The sequence below is a fragment of the Prenolepis imparis genome, unplaced genomic scaffold, assembly GCF_030444845.1.
Source record: "Prenolepis imparis isolate NDT839.2.m4 unplaced genomic scaffold, iyPreImpa1.0 SCAF_49, whole genome shotgun sequence".
NCBI lineage: Eukaryota > Metazoa > Arthropoda > Insecta > Hymenoptera > Formicidae > Prenolepis > Prenolepis imparis.
The window spans coordinates 190802-209567 of NW_028141207.1; the positions used below are offsets into that span (position 1 = coordinate 190802).

General features: G+C 28.1%; 1 protein-coding gene and 1 long non-coding RNA gene across 2 annotated transcripts; one reads left to right on the forward strand and one right to left on the reverse strand.

Annotated features, from left to right (window-relative positions):
• Positions 1-3130: 3130 nt before the first annotated feature.
• Positions 3131-4042, forward strand: LOC145947171 (uncharacterized). The gene is made up of 3 exons (XR_014427129.1): positions 3131-3218; positions 3415-3592; positions 3865-4042. It is a non-coding gene; the product is annotated as an uncharacterized LOC145947171 (long non-coding RNA).
• A 2078-nt stretch (positions 4043-6120) lies between these two features.
• LOC145947160 (uncharacterized) lies at positions 6121-12657 on the reverse strand. Its single transcript, XM_083056944.1, has 8 exons — positions 12386-12657; positions 10213-10289; positions 9484-9734; positions 9087-9232; positions 7353-7470; positions 6883-6984; positions 6407-6704; positions 6121-6278 (listed from the first exon to the last, which is right to left on the reverse strand). The coding sequence occupies exons 1-8, from the start codon at positions 12541-12543 to the stop codon at positions 6121-6123; spliced, it is 1308 nt and encodes a 435-aa protein (XP_082913070.1). The 5' UTR covers positions 12544-12657.
• Between the last annotated feature and the right edge of the window lie 6109 nt (positions 12658-18766).

Genomic DNA, 18766 nt, shown 5'->3' on the forward strand with positions numbered 1-18766 from the left:
CGAGAGTGGAAAGCATTGAGGAACGCTATTATCTTGGAGCCACTTTGTCAGAAAGCATTCGAATTCAATTAAAAAAATAGGAAACAAGTGATAGACACATATATAGTTTTGTGAAGCATTTAATAAACCGTTACGATATTCTACTAGATTTCTCCAAACAGAAGTGAGATTTTGCAAAATCCTGTTCAAAGAGATGATGAGGCCAGTCAATATGATGCTGAAAAATTTATTTAAAACTTTAGGCAGCGATTAGAGAAAGAAAATATGTAATTATAACATTTATATTATAATCAAAGCAGACGTCGCATGAAATTCTTTTGTTCTCTTGTTCAAACCTTGCTAGCACACACAAGTAAAAAAATCACAATGCAACAAATTGACGTTAACGATTTGAAAAAGAAAATTATAAAATGTTATATTTTGCACAAATGTTAATAGTAACAACTATTTCCTTATCAGTCTGATAAACATGAAATTAATTAAAATGAAAATCAAAGTGTGTCAGAATATTGCGAGAGCAGATTACTCGTTGCTACAAAAAAATGTCTCAATGAAAGAATCGAATGGTTTCGCATTTTGGTATAATAATATATTTAAGACACTTATGAAACATAATCAAGAAAAGAAGAATATAGCTGGCAAAGTGTTTTTACTTATTATCGATTGCACACAACGCATCTTCTCAGAAGGGATTACTCACAGTTTTAATGTATTTCTTTCGATAAACTCCAATATTCTCAGAACTACTATATCTAGAAATTATCGAGAAAATGGATTATTTGACATATTATATGAAGAAAACATTGTATATACATATGCCCTAAACTGCTTCGTTTTCAAAATACAAAATTTCAAAGTTGTAAAAAAAATGGTTGTGAAAAATATAGTGGTGGAGTAAGGCTGAATAGGTACATCAAACTTCGAATCTTCAAAACATCAAATAGAATAAGCAGGTGGCTTATTAATACACACGATTATCAGTGTGTATTGCCGTTTATGTGTTCCTTCAAATTTTTTACAGGCAACTGTCTCGTTCATTACAACCTAGTCCCGCTGCTCTGATTTACAGTAGTAATCGTAATATAGACCTATTTTTGATCCATTTTCTCGTTTATATGTATGTAATGCAAAATAAAATAGAATAAAATAATATAGATATACAATCTTAATTATAACAGTTGCCCATAGCGCAAAAATCAGTTGACATAATGAAATACAGGCAATATTATTCTTTTAAACTTCCGAGAAAAGTTTGATTCATTCGATTGATCGATTGAGTGAATAATATATGTATATGTGTATTTGTATATTCCATACCGAATCAACAACTTTTTTCTCCGACCATTTTTTATTTGCTTCATTTTTTTCATATTTATGTATCTATTGAAAGTAGCTTCTATGAATTTTTTAAGATTTTTATCTCTATCGATTTTCGAGTTATATGTATACATTTTTTTTTAATTGATTTTAAATTTCAAATATCTATAACTTGAAGAGAAATAAAAATATTGTTTATAAAAAAATGGTAATTTTTTGTTTTTGAATGTATTTTTCAAAAAAATATTGAAAAAATTATAAAAAAATTTTATAATATTTAATAGTGTTTTAGTCAATTTTAACCGAAAAATTTTTTTTCTTCAATGAGATTTTTTCGAATTTTTTCAAGAAATATATATTAATTGGATATAAATTGGCTACGAGAGCCATACGCGGATGTTACAGTGTTATAGCGAAAATTAATTTTTTTCGCTAAAACTTGTATAATGTGCACGGGGCACGAATTTTGCTTCATAATTTTAATTCCTATATTCCTTTCTGACCCCCCTAAAAAGATATTTTTGAGAAAAATATCGGGCCAAAGTCGCATTAAAAAAAAAAATGTATAAATTTTAGACTTAAAAACAAAAATTTTGAGGTATTGACGAAGAGAGGATTCAGATATTTTCTCTATAATATAATATAATAATGAGTATTATATTATACATCAGATTGTATCACACATTAAGCTGAAGATGGTCCAAAAAAAGGACCGAAACGTTCTAAAGAAATAAAGAATAAGTATACAAAATTTTGCGTTCTTATTTCCGACGCACCGGCTCTTATTAGCCTATTCCTTTAATCCTTTATTCGAATATAACTGAGCCTTATCTCTATCAAAATATTCTTTTTTTCCTCAATAAAACCTCTTAAATTCTTTTCAAAAAAATTTATAACATTTTAGACTTAAAAACAAAATTTTGTAGCTATTGACGCAGAGGGGATTCAGATATTTTCGATATTTTTAGACTATTTTTCGATTTTTTTTTTCAATTTTTTTTTTAAATCGCACTTTTTGGTATTTTGCACTATTCCGATCTATAAAATAAGTATTTCCTTTTTATGGACCACATACTAATTATGTGAAAAAAGTGGCCGTCGTTAAAATCGACCAAAAATATGAAAAAATGTACTTTGTGTGATGCGAATCAAAAGTTCAAATGGGCATGATCTTCAAAATATGCTAGTTTTTAAGCTGCGAACTCACAGTTTTCTATTTTTTATCTAAAAATGAGCAAAAATATTACATTTATGGGCTCGTAGCTTAAAAACTAGCATATTTGAAGGTCGTGCTATTTGAATTTCTGATCAGCATCACACAAAGTACACTTTTCCATTCTTTTGATCGATTTTAACGGCGGCCACTTTTTAAATATAATTAGTGCGTGGTTCTTTTCTTCTTTTAATTTATCAATATTTGTTTAGAAAAATATATTCAAAGAAAAAGATAACCACCTTTTTAATAATAATATTTTTTTTTAAGTTATAGATACCCACACAGCACATGATATCGTACGAATATTCTATATTCATTCTGTGAATGTACGTACTGTACGTAATATACTGAGAACATCTCTATAATATCTTGTGTAGTATATTATTTTTCGTATATTCTCGGGATATTATCAGAACATCTTGTGTAGTATATTATTTTTCGTATATTCTCGTATATTCTCAGAATGTACTTTTAATATCTCTTATAATATATTATTTTTCGTATATTCTCATAATATACTATTGAATTACGCGCATTTTTACTTATGAGCGAATATGTATGCCATTTTGGATACGTAATTTCCGCTATTGCCGTCATTTGTCTTTTCCTTGTTCTTCTTCACTGACCACGTGCAAGTGCTATGTGCAATCTGGTGCAATTATATTACGATTGTGATTAATCGCAGGTAATCCTTTTTATTTTCAAATAAATTAAATGTAAAAAGGGTATTTTATAAAAGCTATTCAATGATTTATTAATACTTCATAATTATAAACACACAAATTAACTTCATTAATGCAAATTATAACCTCACAATCGAATATTATAATGTCAATCAAAAATATGTATTTTTATGTGAAATTCTTATTATTATGTTACAGCATTTGCACAAAAAAGGACGTCATTATTAATTGTCGTTTATTATATCAATTATCATTTTGTGATCTCTGCAGAATCTTTCTAAAGAAAAAGTGTTCTCCGCATACACATATATACATATGTATATAGATGAGATGTAAATGTGAAAAATAAAAGTGAAACTCTGGATTCAAAAATCAAGTGAGTTTTATAACATATTTTAATTATATAGTGTGTACGATTAAGTAAGCTAATTGTTACTGCAATTAACTTTTAAAACGATCTTAAAAGACTAATGTATGCCAATACTCTATATTTGTATATTACACATTGATAATGAATGAAAGATATTGCATACATATAAAATAATATGTTAACTAGGCTTTTAAAACCGTTTTAAAAGTTAATTGCAGTAACAACTAATATATATTAATATATGTATTCTTATATGAAGTTCTCATTATATGTTACAGCGTTATTTGCACAAAAAAAGGACGTCATTATCAATTGTCGTTTATTATATCAATTATCACTTTGTGATCTCTGCAGAATCTTTCTAAAGAAAAAGTATCTCCGCATATACACATATATATATATATATATATATATATATAGATGGGATATGTAAAAAATAAAAGTGAAACTCTGGATTCGCAAAAATCAAGTGAGTTTTATAACATATTTTAATTATATAGTGTGCGATTAAGTAAGAGCTAAGTTATTACTGCAATTAATTTTGTAACGACGCCCCCGCGTCGTTCCCGACCGTCCATCCGTCGGAAGGCTGCGCCCGGCGAACACCGGCCGGGCAGGGCAGCAGGCGCTGAGCGCCACATTTAATTATTCAACCGTTAAACACGGTTCCCCGAAAATGCCCGACGCGCGCCGAAATAAGCCGAGGATTATCACCCCCACTCCCTCTCCTTCGATCCAGCCTCCGATCCCGTTACTCGATCCATATAAAAAGAGAGCTCGCGATAAGAGCTCTCTCAGATACCGTTCCGACTCCGTCGTATCGGAGAATCCTTCCGCCCGGAATAAGAGACCGAGGTAGACGCGTACGCTGCCTCTGCGGAGATAATCTCCGTGCTCCGAACTTCCGGCTTCCGCTTCCACCGTTCCCCGACTTCGAGGTAGAGTGTACTCTGTCTCCCCCGAGATATTCTCGGGAGTCCGGGGTTCCGACCGCGCCCCGCAAAAAGCGCGCTGACGTCAGCGGGTGGAGCTCCGCCGCCTTCGTCGAGGGTTCTCGACCGTCAGTGCGTTCCTCCCCCCGCAATCCATACGGACGGCCGTGACACGCCGAGCCGTCGCGTCCACGCCGAAATCACGGTCCGCGAAATCCGGCCGACTCATACGCGCGCCGTTCGATTGCGCTCTCTTCGATATATCAAAGAGAGCGGCCGCTCTCAGCTGACGCGTTTTTCTACCCGCGCCGACTCGCGTCGCGACAACACCGAGCGCCCCGCGCGCCGCACCGACCCCGCGTCTAGCGGGCGACGTAAACACTCCGAAGCGATTTAAAGACCCGCATAATACACGGGCTTTAACGACCGGCGTTACACACCCACACACACACACGCACGAACACTTGTACATACAGACACCTAAATTAATAAATTACATCTGTTACCGAAATGCTACGTTCGTTGTCTCACCCTTTTTACGAGCCCTGATCCCGACCGAGTTATTCCGAGCTCGCGAAAAGCGACCGTTACAATGATTTTTAAAATGATTTTAAAAGTTAATTTCAGTAACAACATATAGCTTATTAAATATATGTTAGATATTATTAAATGTATTCTTATGTGAAATTAATTATATACATATATATAATAATAAATAATAATAAGTAAAATGTTTATATAAAAAAATATAAAAGTGCAATTATACGTTCAAATAATATATGTGCAATTATAACATATATTTAAGGAATTTGAATAAAAAGATTTCATGTGTGAACAAAATGTTAATATTTTACACAAATTTTTTTTATTTATAGTAAAATTTATAGTTAAATTTATAGTATAAATATAAGTGGATTATATATATATATGTACCGTAAACACTCGAAATCTGTTTTTCCGTATACTTAGTAGTCAAAATTTGCATATTTTTACTAGTAAGTATATGAAAAAACAAATATGGGGTGTTTACGGTAACATATATCATTTATATTTATATATAAAATATAGAAAATATAAGTTAATCTATAGAATGTCTTGAGTATATTATTAGTACATTATTAGTACATATATGTATATACCAATGTCATACTCAAGACATTCTATAGATATACTTATTATATACTAAAAGATATTTTCAGTATGTACTGAGAAGCAGGAAAAATCGGACATAGTAGCATTCTTAGTACATACTCAGTATATCGCAGTATATGTATTTCGAATGTTCCTAGAACATACGCAATATACTTTTGTGATATTCTCAGAACATTCTCGGAATTTACATGTGCTGTGTGGGTATTTGAAATTTTTAAAATCAATTTTTTAAAAATGTATAATTTAAAAATCGAGATAAAAATTTTAAAAAATTCATGGAAGCTACTTTCAATAGTTACAAAAACATGAAAAAAATGAAGCATATAAAAAATGGACGGGGAAAAAAGTCATTGATTTGAAATGGCCTGCTATATACACATTTAAAACTCATTTCAATATTTCTAATACTAAATTATTATATTCCTAATTAATATATTCCTAATATTATAATTAAATATTACTCAATATTTCGCGAACGACTGCGGCATCGCTCGGATAATGTTTCCGTAGCATTTCGTTTGGCACATAATGAGTACCTTCGAATTTACAGAAATATTTTCCAATTTCTACATTATTGATCCATTCTGAGGTGCATATCGATATAACGCCTAAAATAGAAAAAAATAAAATAAAAATAAAAAATGAAATAAAAAATGTATCATTCTATGTAATACAAATAAATATATCACAGAATAAAATACAAATATAACTTAAAATGAAGCATAATAATACGTACTTTGTGGCACATAACACAGGTCATTATCAAGTAACAAAACGTAGTATGGTTGCGATTGCCAATTATCGATGTTATACCGGTAATTTTGGCTTCTAAAGTAATACTGATTACAGTATCGCGAAGGATCCTGAAAACGTTCAATTCGGCATTCGTTGTGCCATCCTATTATGACACCAGCAATGTCTTTAATTATATTATGCTTATATATATGTCTATGTCTAACAGTCAATCCAATTGCATATTTTACATCAGGCGATCTTTGTTCGTAAACTTCTTGATCTGATGGAGTACATATTGACTGAAAAATTAACACATAATTAATGTTTTTATTATATTATTTAAATATTTTGATGTAATAATTTGGATTCGAAATAATTAGTAAGATTATATGTTTAATTATATACTAATTTGTTACTTAAAATAATAAAATGTCTTTAATGTGTAATATTTACATTGAGTGAATGCAATTTTCTTACCACTTCATAGTTTCTCAGCGGTGAAGATATTGCTTGATGAAAGGGTTTGTCCATTGGCCACAAACAATAGTAACCCAAAATTTCCATTAAAACTTCCGTTATCTTAAAAAGAAGAAAACAGTTATTAAATTTTGAATTAATCACGAAATCATCTGTAATCACAAAATTTCAATTACAAATGTGTGAAAAAAATAAAAAATAGATTTAGATAGAGTTGCCAAATTTTATAATCGATAGCTATTGTTGCAGTTCTTATTTATAAGTTATTAAATAAACTCAAGTCACATAACAAGATCTTTACTAACTAAAACTAAAGTTATAAACAGTTCCTGTTATACATTCCTGTATTTAGATACGTTTTTTACATGTTTTCGTATGAAAAATTTGATGGAATTAACCACTTATGAACAAGACAATAATTTCTGTCGAAAACAAGATTAAATCAAAATGGTATATAAATAATTACTTACAAATTTTGAAGTTATCTTTTTTGGATAAGGCACCTGTAAACATTCTGTTATGGCATAAATCTTCACTTCATCTTCATGTATCCAAATGCGAAAACATTTAGTACTTTCTGCACAATTCCTATATAAACAATAAAGAAACATGCTCATTTACACATGTACGAGTACAATGTAGATGCTCTAAACAAATATCCATTTAATGATAATTTTTTTAATTTATATGGAATCTTTTTTGTAAAAAGAAACTATTGCTTTATCTCTTAGAAGTGCCTCTAATAAAGAGGCACATCTAAGAGATAGATGCGTGCCTCTAAAGTTAGAGGCGCAAATTAATGTACCCAAGGGCACATTTATCGAGAGTAGCATAAATATGCTATAAATGTGGTACAAAATAGTTTTTTTACGCGATTGCCTCTAGATGCGCCGCTAAATGTGAACTCATAATACGCCTTTGTCTTTAATTGTTTATAGCTCGAAGATTAATACATCGACATTTTCGCTAAAAAAAGATGATTGGATTAAAAAGATATATAATTTCAAACAAATTATATGTATATACATGAGTTTCGTAAAGTAAAAATAAATGTTATGAGTAAGTGTTATATAAAGTTAATGAATATGTTATAAATATGAACTACAAAATATGTATTTATTTAAATTATATGTGCACATTTGAATGTTTCGAAAACAATATATATTCCAAAAAATATTTTAGACGGAAATTTTTTGACTTTAGAGAAACATCTAGTATCATCACCATCTTGCAATAAGTGAAAATTCTTCAGAAAGTATAAAATTCGCTTGATTTTGTTTTAATATTATTATATTTAATATATTTTCTTAAACTAATAAAATAAGTATATAAAATATAATATCTTTATTTTGAACAAGTATGTTAGCGGTATCTGATGTAACGGGATGTCCGTGGAATAAGTCACCAGTATATGTATTATGTTATTATTTTCGTGTCGGGTCATTGTCGTGTTTTCGTGTATGCTTATCTGTCCGTTGCCTCGATCTTTATTGTATACTTTTGACGAAACGTGCCATGCCGTGATTGGCTTCATTTAAAAGAATAAGCGTTTTAACTGTGTTTATAAACGGCGACCGCTCGGTCGAACGCGTCTCTCTCTCTGAGAATTTAGAAGAGTAATGATAATAAAGAGTTTCTACGAGTTAAAGGTAATAAAGAGTTAAGAGAGTTACTTTCCCGTATATCTCTCTCCTATCGACATCCTATCGACTACAAGTATTAAAAAAATTAATTGTTGATTTTAATTTTTGTAACAGATCAAGTTAATCTAAAATTTTACAAATGAGATCATACATATGATTCACTTGTCGACTTCAATCAATCATTTTGCACATAGATGTATATAGACGTAAATGTATATAGACATATAGATGTATATAGAAGTAGAAATATCAAAGAATTAATCTACGAAATATAAGCTCACACTTATAAAATTGCTGTTCTAGAGAAAAGTCATACTACCATAATTGAAGATTATTATATTAATATAACTTTTTCATCTACATTTTAGAATGTTTGAACAATATAATTTAACAATTTCTGGAAAATATTAACTTTTAGAGGTATTTATAAGTCCCCTTTTTTATATTATATATATCTATATGTATATATGTAATTATTAGAGTGTATTTATTTATGCGTGTAATAAGATACCAGGAAAAACAGAATCAAAGTAATCTGAAAGTTAATTTTATATATATTACCTGGGTTGCCAAACCAAATGGATGTTAAAAAAAGAGCCCATCGGAAAGTGTGCTGATATTTCAAAATATAAGCCCAATTTTTTCGCCACGCAGGTATACATTAACATCCAATACATATGGCTATAATTCAATTTTCTTTCTTTAATCTGTAGAAAAACAATAAAAGCGTTAAGATATAATAAGGATAATTATAATGTCAATATCATGTAAAGAATTATTATATAAACTTTTTTGCTTAAAATGATATGTACAATCACGTCTTAAAATGTTTACCATTCCTCCTGAAATATCCTGTATATAATACACATATACCTACATTATAAATTTATATGTAGAATTTTAATAATTATAATTTATAACTAATAAAAAATATCATATGTGTAAAAAAATTACATACCGTGTAATCATACGCGTCCGTATCTATTTGATTCAATTCCATCCAAAATTTATAGGAATCAAATGTTATAATAGTCTTATCGAGTGTACGCTTAATCGTCTTTGCGTCCTCTTCGCTCCAATAATTCTTATCAGAATTATTACTTTTCCAAATCGAGAATTGTTCAACTGATATTGATAATAAAGGATGCGTGGGATTTTCATCTTTTAGACACTTTAATACTTTTTGCACTAAATTATCTATGAATTCATCTATAAGTAAGTTAGTAATATATTTATCAGGATGATACCATTGTAATATCATGATAATTATATCCTCCAAACGCCGTTGTTTTTTGGGTGTGTTTTTAAATTTTTGACATTTTAATTTAAAAATATATCTGTTAAGGCATTGAAATATTTGTATGCTGTAGTATCTTTCTGTTAAATTGGATTGGCTAAAAAAATATGTAAATATTTATTATGCGATTAATACATTAATTTATTATATATGCTAATGGTTTTAAAATTCACATTTAGTCTTACCGTGGATCTTGGGTATATACGATTCTAATAAGTTCATCAAATATGAAAAAATAATTCATGGAGTGTTCTTCTTCATCCGGACAGAGCTTTAAATCATTCATATCTTTTATGAAAATATCTCCGTTTTGATATCGATCATTACAGTAATAATACATCTTAGACATGCGAGACACATAATGCAATAATTCTGTCCTACATTTAAAACCTTCTTTTACAATGTCAATATTGGCGAGATGTAATTTGCCCATGTTGTCGTAATAGAATTTCTTTATAGAAGGCCATCTAAAATTTAAACAGAAAATATTTTAACTAATTTTCATACTAAAAATCATACTAAAAAAAATTGAACACAACGACTCGTATGTATTTAAATCAAATTGAAGAAACTGACGATGTTCAATAATCTTATATATCGAAATTGTTAAGATGTTAATTAAGTCTGTAAGAAATGTGAAACGTTTTCCGCAAAACACTATTTTCAAATACATATTTACAAAAATATATTTTATTTTGTTTTATGCAATGTTTTAGTATAACTAATATTGTATGGCGTGATTGTGGTAAAGCATTATAAGTAGTAAGAAAATTTGCATGCTACTGTTATTATAACATGACGAAATATATTTTCGTCGAATTTTATATTACGCGCGCGCGCGCGCGCACACACACTCACACACATACACACACACGCACGCACGCACGCACAACCAATAAATTACAAAAACACATACACACAAATAATATTGAAGAGAAAGAAAGAAGAGAGATAGAGAGAATAAAAAAAAGTTTAATAAGCATTCTATATTTTACAGTATTTCTATTCTCGACAAATGCAATTAGATAACAATGATTTTTACATATTTCCGAATTTACAAATAAGTATCAATATAAAAAATATAAGGAACAAAATGTTACATATACTTTAAATAAACAAGGTAATTAAATAAATAGAAAATAAAAAACAAAATTTTATAACATTAAAAAATAATGATATAATATCCCTAAAAACTTACGTTTCCAGAAAAGGTAAAAAATAAACGCCAAGCCACGCGCGCTAGCGCGTTATTTATTTTATAATAAAAAATTATTATATGTATTGACAAAACTGTGAGAGAACTACTTAAAAATACTAAAGAAATTATTTTAATCAATAGGTTGTACAAAACATTTATTTTAATTTTGAGATATCAAAAAAATTTTGATATGTCAAAATTTGCGAGAATTAAAAATGCACATTTCTAAAAAATTCAAAATTATATTAAATAATCTATAAAATAAATCCTTTCACCAATCCTCGCCAAACTCAATACCAATAATTCTTTAATAAACTCTATTCATGTAACATATTTTATCTTGATATGTCAAAATTTATGAAAGTTAGAGCAACCGCAAACATTTTTTGACAAAATATAATTTTAAAGTATGAAATTACAGTATAAATTTTTATAAAAATGACAGTAATTGACAGTGTTGTACTACTTTATTTGTATGCCAAATTGGAACGCTGTAGCTTAAAAAATTTTTGAAACGTTTAAATTTTGATAAAAACGTGGATGGACACACACACACACACACACACACACACACACACACTATTTTGTTATAATAAAATATTAATAATTTTTTAGATTCTTATAATATTAAATAATCTTACTTGTGTAGATCCTTAAATAATCTGACTTATTAGTAAATCCAACGTGAATCATCAATCATCAAACCGAAGTTTCGTATAAAATTTCTACGTGGGCTTAATAATTTATTAACCACATAGTTTTTGTGTTTATTATGTATAATGTATATATTATCTATTAAAACTAATAATAATATAAAATATTTTACGCATGTTAATATTTCTTATTTAATTGAAATATAATCTCAAAAGTTCGTATAAAATAGTTACTTCTTGCGTTTTCTAGTTTGTTTTTTATTTATTCTCGCACGAAAAATCATCTCATTAACAGTTGTGCTATTATTCTTACATCTTGCACAAATAGTTATTGATAGTGATGACAAATAAATTAATCTATTATTTTTTTTATACAGCTTTTAAGTTTTCATAAATCTTTTAAACTATAACAGACTTTCTATCATCTTGTGTTTTTAAAATTAATAAAATTTACGCGATTTTATTCAGAAAGTTCTATTTAAATATTAACAAAAATTTTGTGAATTTTTTGAAAAAAACTAATGGTACAAATTAATCATACAATTTCTTAAATTACATTCATATTTCGAAATTTTTTAAATGCCAGATATCATTTTAAATGTTTCAAAAGGGGATTTTTTCGCGTAAATTTTTTTGATTTTTGCAAAGTTTCTTTTTATGCGATGTACCAATCATGTGAAATAATAAAAAAGTTTACAGATAAAACACTTACATCTGAGTAATCTTTCTCTTCCAGAGAATGTTGTCTCCGATTATGTACTGAAATTGTTTGCACGTGGAACTAAAATTTATGATGTCCTTGATGCTAATATCCTTATTTGCCAGAATTGTCCAAATTACCTCATTAGCCAAATTCTCTATCTTGACCATTATTATTGCGAAATATATAGCACAATACACAAAAAAACTTGCAGTTTTAATTTGTTCCTAACGAATCGATTGATATTCTATGCACTAACTACGTTTGGTAGAGAGCACGAGGCTTATTGCACCATGGGTAGTCAGAGACTGAGTATTCAAACAACGTCTAACAACGCTTAGGATAACTAACAATGCTTGGATTGGGGGTAAAGAAAGAGAAAAAAGTAAGAAATAAAGATACAATATATATTTCTTTTTTCTCTCATTCGAGCTTCCACAACGCTCTTTAGTCCATTCTCGATCGTGTCTATTCGGATTTTGGCTACGCCCACTTTTTTCATTGGAGGAAAACAAAGAATTTCCACATTCTCTATGCGTTCTTCATATCTCATTCATTAAATAAAGAGTATAGGAAAGGGTAATTGCTGGCTTTTTGAGAGTGAGGGATGTCGACTATGTCATACTTTGTGGCAGATTTGACGACACGGATATAAAAATGTGAATGGTGTATGTAAAATAATATAAAATAATGCGTAAAACGAGATTATTTCAGATACTGAAAAAAAAAATTAATTAAACATTTTAGTGCCATTACATGATGTCACTTGTGACGTTATAATTTGTACGATTCTGAGTTTACATTTTCGGGTAGATGCTTCTTTATTCTTTAGTTTCATCTAGTTGTTTGCATTATTGATTTATCTATATTATAAACTTACTGCATTTTTGTCTGCAGCGAATTCTATGCCAATTATAAGCTATTGTCCATTTTAAATAATGCACTGCAATTTTTCGAAAACCAAGGCTTCTCAAAATATCAAAAAATGTTTTATACAAAAGTTGTAGGACTGCGACATCTTGTCATAAGCATACTCTTATTCCAGGTGAAGAAGTTTTTGAAATTTCAAGGTCATCATTACCTTTTAAACAGAATCATTATAATTTTTTTTTTAAATATAGTGTTATTTTAACAGAAAAATATGCAGTTGCACATTGCAAATTACTTTTAATCACAAGAGTATGTTTCTTCTGCACTGATTGATTTATCTCATTGTATGTAGAAAATTATTAAGGTAAGATTTGTGGCGTACATATGTGCAACGTAAGGTCCGAGCGAGAAAAGGGTAAAGGTTTATGGCGTTTAAATCTTGAATCCCGAACGTGCAAATCTTTGCATATTAAATAATGGCATTTCCACATATGTTCAACACGTTCTATACGAAAAAGTTTCCATCCCTTTCGCCCAGACCTTTCCCAATTTTTATTGCCTACATTATTGTGACTTTCTCTTTTCGCTAAAAGTACAAGCGAAGAAACCGAGAGACATTCCGGGTTTAGCTCTCGTCTCGATCGTACGAAGAAGCAGTACTAAGTCTCATTCGAATTCTTTATACTCTTAATTTAGTTATACAGAATAAATATCTTTTGTTAGGAAAAAAACTGTGTTAATTTCTTTCCTCCACGTCATCACCTCAAATTATCGAAAAATGAGTATATTACAAGATATTTCATATGTTTTGACAAAATATGTGTCAGAATGAAATATACCATATCTCCATAAAACCATTCATTTTTCAGTTATTCAACTCTAACAATTTTTTGCCAAATATTACGAGGAATCGACTTATGTAAAAAAATTATAATGATTCCGTTAAAAAAAATAATGATAATCTCGAAATCACGGAAATGCACATATACTTAGAATAAGATTATGCTTATGAGAGATCTCCCATTTGAAATTCTACAACTCTAATTTAAAATTCAAAATATTAGTAAAAAAAATTCTATTATTAAAATTATACAAAAGAAATTTATAAACTTCGTGTCAATACTGATTCAATTTATTTATTATTAAATAAGAAATAAATGGCTTCTCTTGTAATCTATAATGTTATTTATATATAAACACTAGTGTTGCGGTGTATATTTATTATAAGATTTTATTACTATAAAATATAAACTTTTTTACGCTTCAACTTAATACTCTTCAACTTATTGTTAATACAATTTCGTATTTTAAAATTAAACAATTATGACGACGACAATTCTAATCAATTTTTGTTTATCTTCCGATTTTCAATTTATAATATATATAATTCAGGTTATAATATAAAATTATAATTTATAATGTATACATGCAAATATATTTGTAATTGTAATTGTATTGTAAACCAAAACCTCTTTAAATTTGAGAAAAATGGCATATTTTATGTTTTTCTTTCTTTTTTGCTAATTCTTTTTCTCTGTCACAAAATCTTTTCTTTCTTTCTTTTCCAAGTAGCAATTGTCATTAACTTTTATTATTCATATATCGATACGTTTCGGATATTAAACTCGTAATAAAATGATAAAATAATAGTAAAATAGTAATTAAAAGTAAAGAATAGTAATTAAAAGTAAACAATAATTAAAGTAAGGATAAGTTTCGTGCGAATCATTAACTTTTTAATAAATAATTAACCTATTTTTAAAATTCAATGTATAACTTAATATATTTCGCGCGCGCGAATATTCTCAATAAAGTCTGCGACAATTTTTGATTTTCCAATATAAAAGCTTAAAGTTTTCCTTACAAAAATTGTTTTCTAAATATGTATGTTTCTAAAATGGTTTGTTACTGACAATGAGTTATTACGCTAAGAAAAATGCGTTTTTTGAACATACTCTTTAATTATTATACTATAATATATAGATACAAACAATACTCCAAATTGTTTTTTCATGTAAAAAGTTTTGGGAGAGATCAAAAGGGTAAAACTTTCTTTTTTAACTTTTATAAATTTTATTAACAAAATTCATTAAATGAAAAAATTTTAATGTAAATTCAATATAATAACAAATTAAATTATATATTTTATTAATTTTTTAACCAAGTTATACATTTTTAACATAATTTTAATTTAACAGTTGTGGCACAATAAAATATTCTTTTTCTTGTAATTTTGAAGGTGGAATAATCTTTATCATATTACACCATCACGTGAACATTTGGTTATCCGATCATTTCCATACATTTTTAAAAATACATGTGTCTGATTAAAATATAGACAATATTTTTATATAAACATCTAATTTATATTGAAATTGACAATAAATTACTTTTATAATTATTTGTATATGTATATAATATATATATATATATATATATATATATATATAATAGTAGTAGTAATTTTATTAGGTTTTTCGACTTATTATGAATTTATATAGCATTTTGACTCGCTCCGATATTTCGTGACATTTCACTTAAAACGTTATAACTTTAAATCCAATTACTATTTTTGAATTTATAATCTGCCACTTTTTTATAATGCAATTCCTTATAATAATGATAAATGACCAATATTAACCTTATACGCTGTCAGCTATCTGAGAATTAAATAAAAGTTTTCACGTCTTTTCAAAATATCTGTTTTGAACTCGCAGTATGCGACATTCTAAACATACGTCACGATAAGCTCACAAACAAAAACACTTTATATATCAAACAATAAACTTTATTTTTATAGGTACTATAAAATATACAATAACGAATATTTTACGAAATATAGCAATTTTTAATTAAAAAAATGATTTGACTCGCTCCAGAAGTTTCGATTTGTTCCGGTCTATATACACTGGAGGTCATAAATTAAATTCTTGTAGTACACAAGTTGCAGTATTCAAGTTGCAGTATACAAACCGAAATCCTGTAAAGCTTCAAATATAATAAAAAAAGAAACTTTTCTTTATTTTCAGCTACTGTCTGTTTACGGATCACTTAAGTTGTCAAATGACAATAGAAAGTTTTTATTTTGAAAAGAGAAAGTTTTCATATGTTTGTGACACATGGACAACAGAATATTTACAATTAGGCGGAGCCATAAACATATAATATATGTATAGACCGAGCATTTGGCCGAAGCTGTCTTGACAAATTAGAAAAGGACAAATGCTTAGCACCTTAGATCTGTCCTTCTTTTGCAATCTTTTGTATTCTCAAGAGTGGAATGGATTAGGGACGGATCAGGGACCATTTCACCAATGATCGCAAGTTTCGTTCTCTTCCACTGCGTTTTTAGACAAAGATAGATCTACGGTATTGAGCATCCGTCTCTTTCTAATCTGTCAATACGATTTCACTACGGGAGAGATAGGCAATGTTCGGGTCTACATATTATATGTCTATGGGTGGAGCATTACCGTAAACGTTGGAGATAAAAGTCGTACTATACTAACGATTTCGGACTTGTTTGCAGGTAGAATTACTGTTGACATTAGCGAATTGATCAATCAAAGCAAAGCATTTTACTATTATTTTTTTATAATAGTAAAATTATATAAATTTTAATAAAAAATTAATGTATGTTTTCTTAGAACTGTTCTATTTAATGTTTCTTTGTTTAAAAATAAAATAAAAATAAGAATAATATTAAATATTTATTATCATATAAATTTTATTATATCATATAATTTTATATAAATTTCAATATAGGTATAAATTTTTATAAAATTTAATAAATACAATAGAATAAGTGTAAAAAATTTAAGACTCATAGAACTTCTCATTATGTACACTGATGTACAGACAAAGTTTCAACTTTAAAGAAACATTTGCCAAAGATTTCTTTGAAATCTTCTGTCACAATTGTATATCTAATAAATGAGTACGTTAAAAGACTAAAAACGAGTTTTAACTTTATAATAAAAAATTAATTTCTGATTTAAAACGTACATAGAATTATTATCGCCGCTAACATCATCACTGTCTTTATCATAGGTCAGTCTTAAACAACGATGAAATAATGCTGTACTGAATTACAGACAAAATTCACACGCTGCTGTTGAATGTCCGCGTAAATTTCCACAATTTCACAATGGCACATCGAGACCTATATGTAACATCCCGTTAGATTAGCCGATCTCTCTCTCTCACTCTCTTGCTTTTCATTTGCTTTATAAAAAGATATAATTTATAACTTTTAACTTTGATCTATAATTTAAAAAATATTAAGAATTACTACTATATATTACTACTACTATTACCATCACTACTATTACTAATATTTTATTTTTAATTTTTTCTTGTTTCTTTTTTTACTGATTTTTTAATGATAATTCGAAATAAGCACAGTTAGAACACTTTTACAATTTTCATGCAATATTTTTTATTATTAATTATTGCTATTATTTATTATTATTATTATTTATTGTTATTTGTATTTTATAATTTATTATTTATTATTTAATACCTTTTTATTCACCAGAATATCTATACATAGAAAACACTATTGTCTTTTTTTGACCAATAATTAAGGCTATCTTAAAATATAAACAACCCATGATTCATCGTATCATGACAATAGCAATTGCTCGAAGTCATAAATCATACATGAGTAAACAAAGAAGATAAAGAGAGCGGAAATTTTTTTACCGTGATAAATTCGCCGAGGTACAGTAGGTTCGATATACATTAGTCATAATATAAACATACAGAATATATGTATATTATATTAGGTTTATTTGAGATACATTAGTCAGAACGATTTTATAAACTATTTTAGTAATAAATATAAAGATTATCACATTTTATCCCTTCTGTGTGTGTGTGTGTGTGTGTGTCAATGATAGATACCCCAGTATACAAAACGTTTTTAAATGTTATAAGACTGTGTCGGATGTTTTCTTCGGTTAAAATAAAATTCTCTTGAAAGGCCTTTGTATTCGAAAATTTCGTAAAACATAAATGGAACGTCTGTTCGATGCTCAACAATTTCTATAAATAAAATGGACGCCATGAATGTGGAAAAAGGGCACATACGCCAAAATATTATTTCGAGAAAATCGACTTCAAAGTTTTCATTAGAATATTACTTAATGAAAAATAATGCGATTAAACCAATTTTTTTTAAAGATGTATAATATATCCTTTAAACGTTCTGAAAACAGAGGTCACGATTTGAAGATGATATTTGTATGATTTTTTATGAGTTTTAAAAAATTGATTTATGTGTGCTCCTTTTCCATAAATAGAATAAAATCGTAAAAAAGTGATATCTTTTTTAATTAAATATAACTAAATTTATTAAATATAATTATATTTAATTAAATATAATTATTTATATTTTATGAATGTTTTTTATTTTTATATTGCTAGTACATTATTCAACAGGGTAGTTAAATTAATCGACCAAAAATTTAATTAATATCTCATTGTCTGTTATACTTTAAAAGGACCACAACCATATAGTCG

Coding starts and splice junctions, on each gene's coding strand:
- LOC145947160 (XM_083056944.1), bottom strand. CDS start 12,543: ATGGTCAAGATAGAGAATTTGGCTAATGAGGTAATTTGGACAATTCTG. Junction 6,985..7,352: donor AAAAGATAACTTCAAAATTT/GTAAGTAATTAT, acceptor CTTCTTTTTAAG/ATAACGGAAGTTTTAATGGA. Junction 6,705..6,882: donor CGCTGAGAAACTATGAAGTG/GTAAGAAAATTG, acceptor TTAATTTTTCAG/TCAATATGTACTCCATCAGA.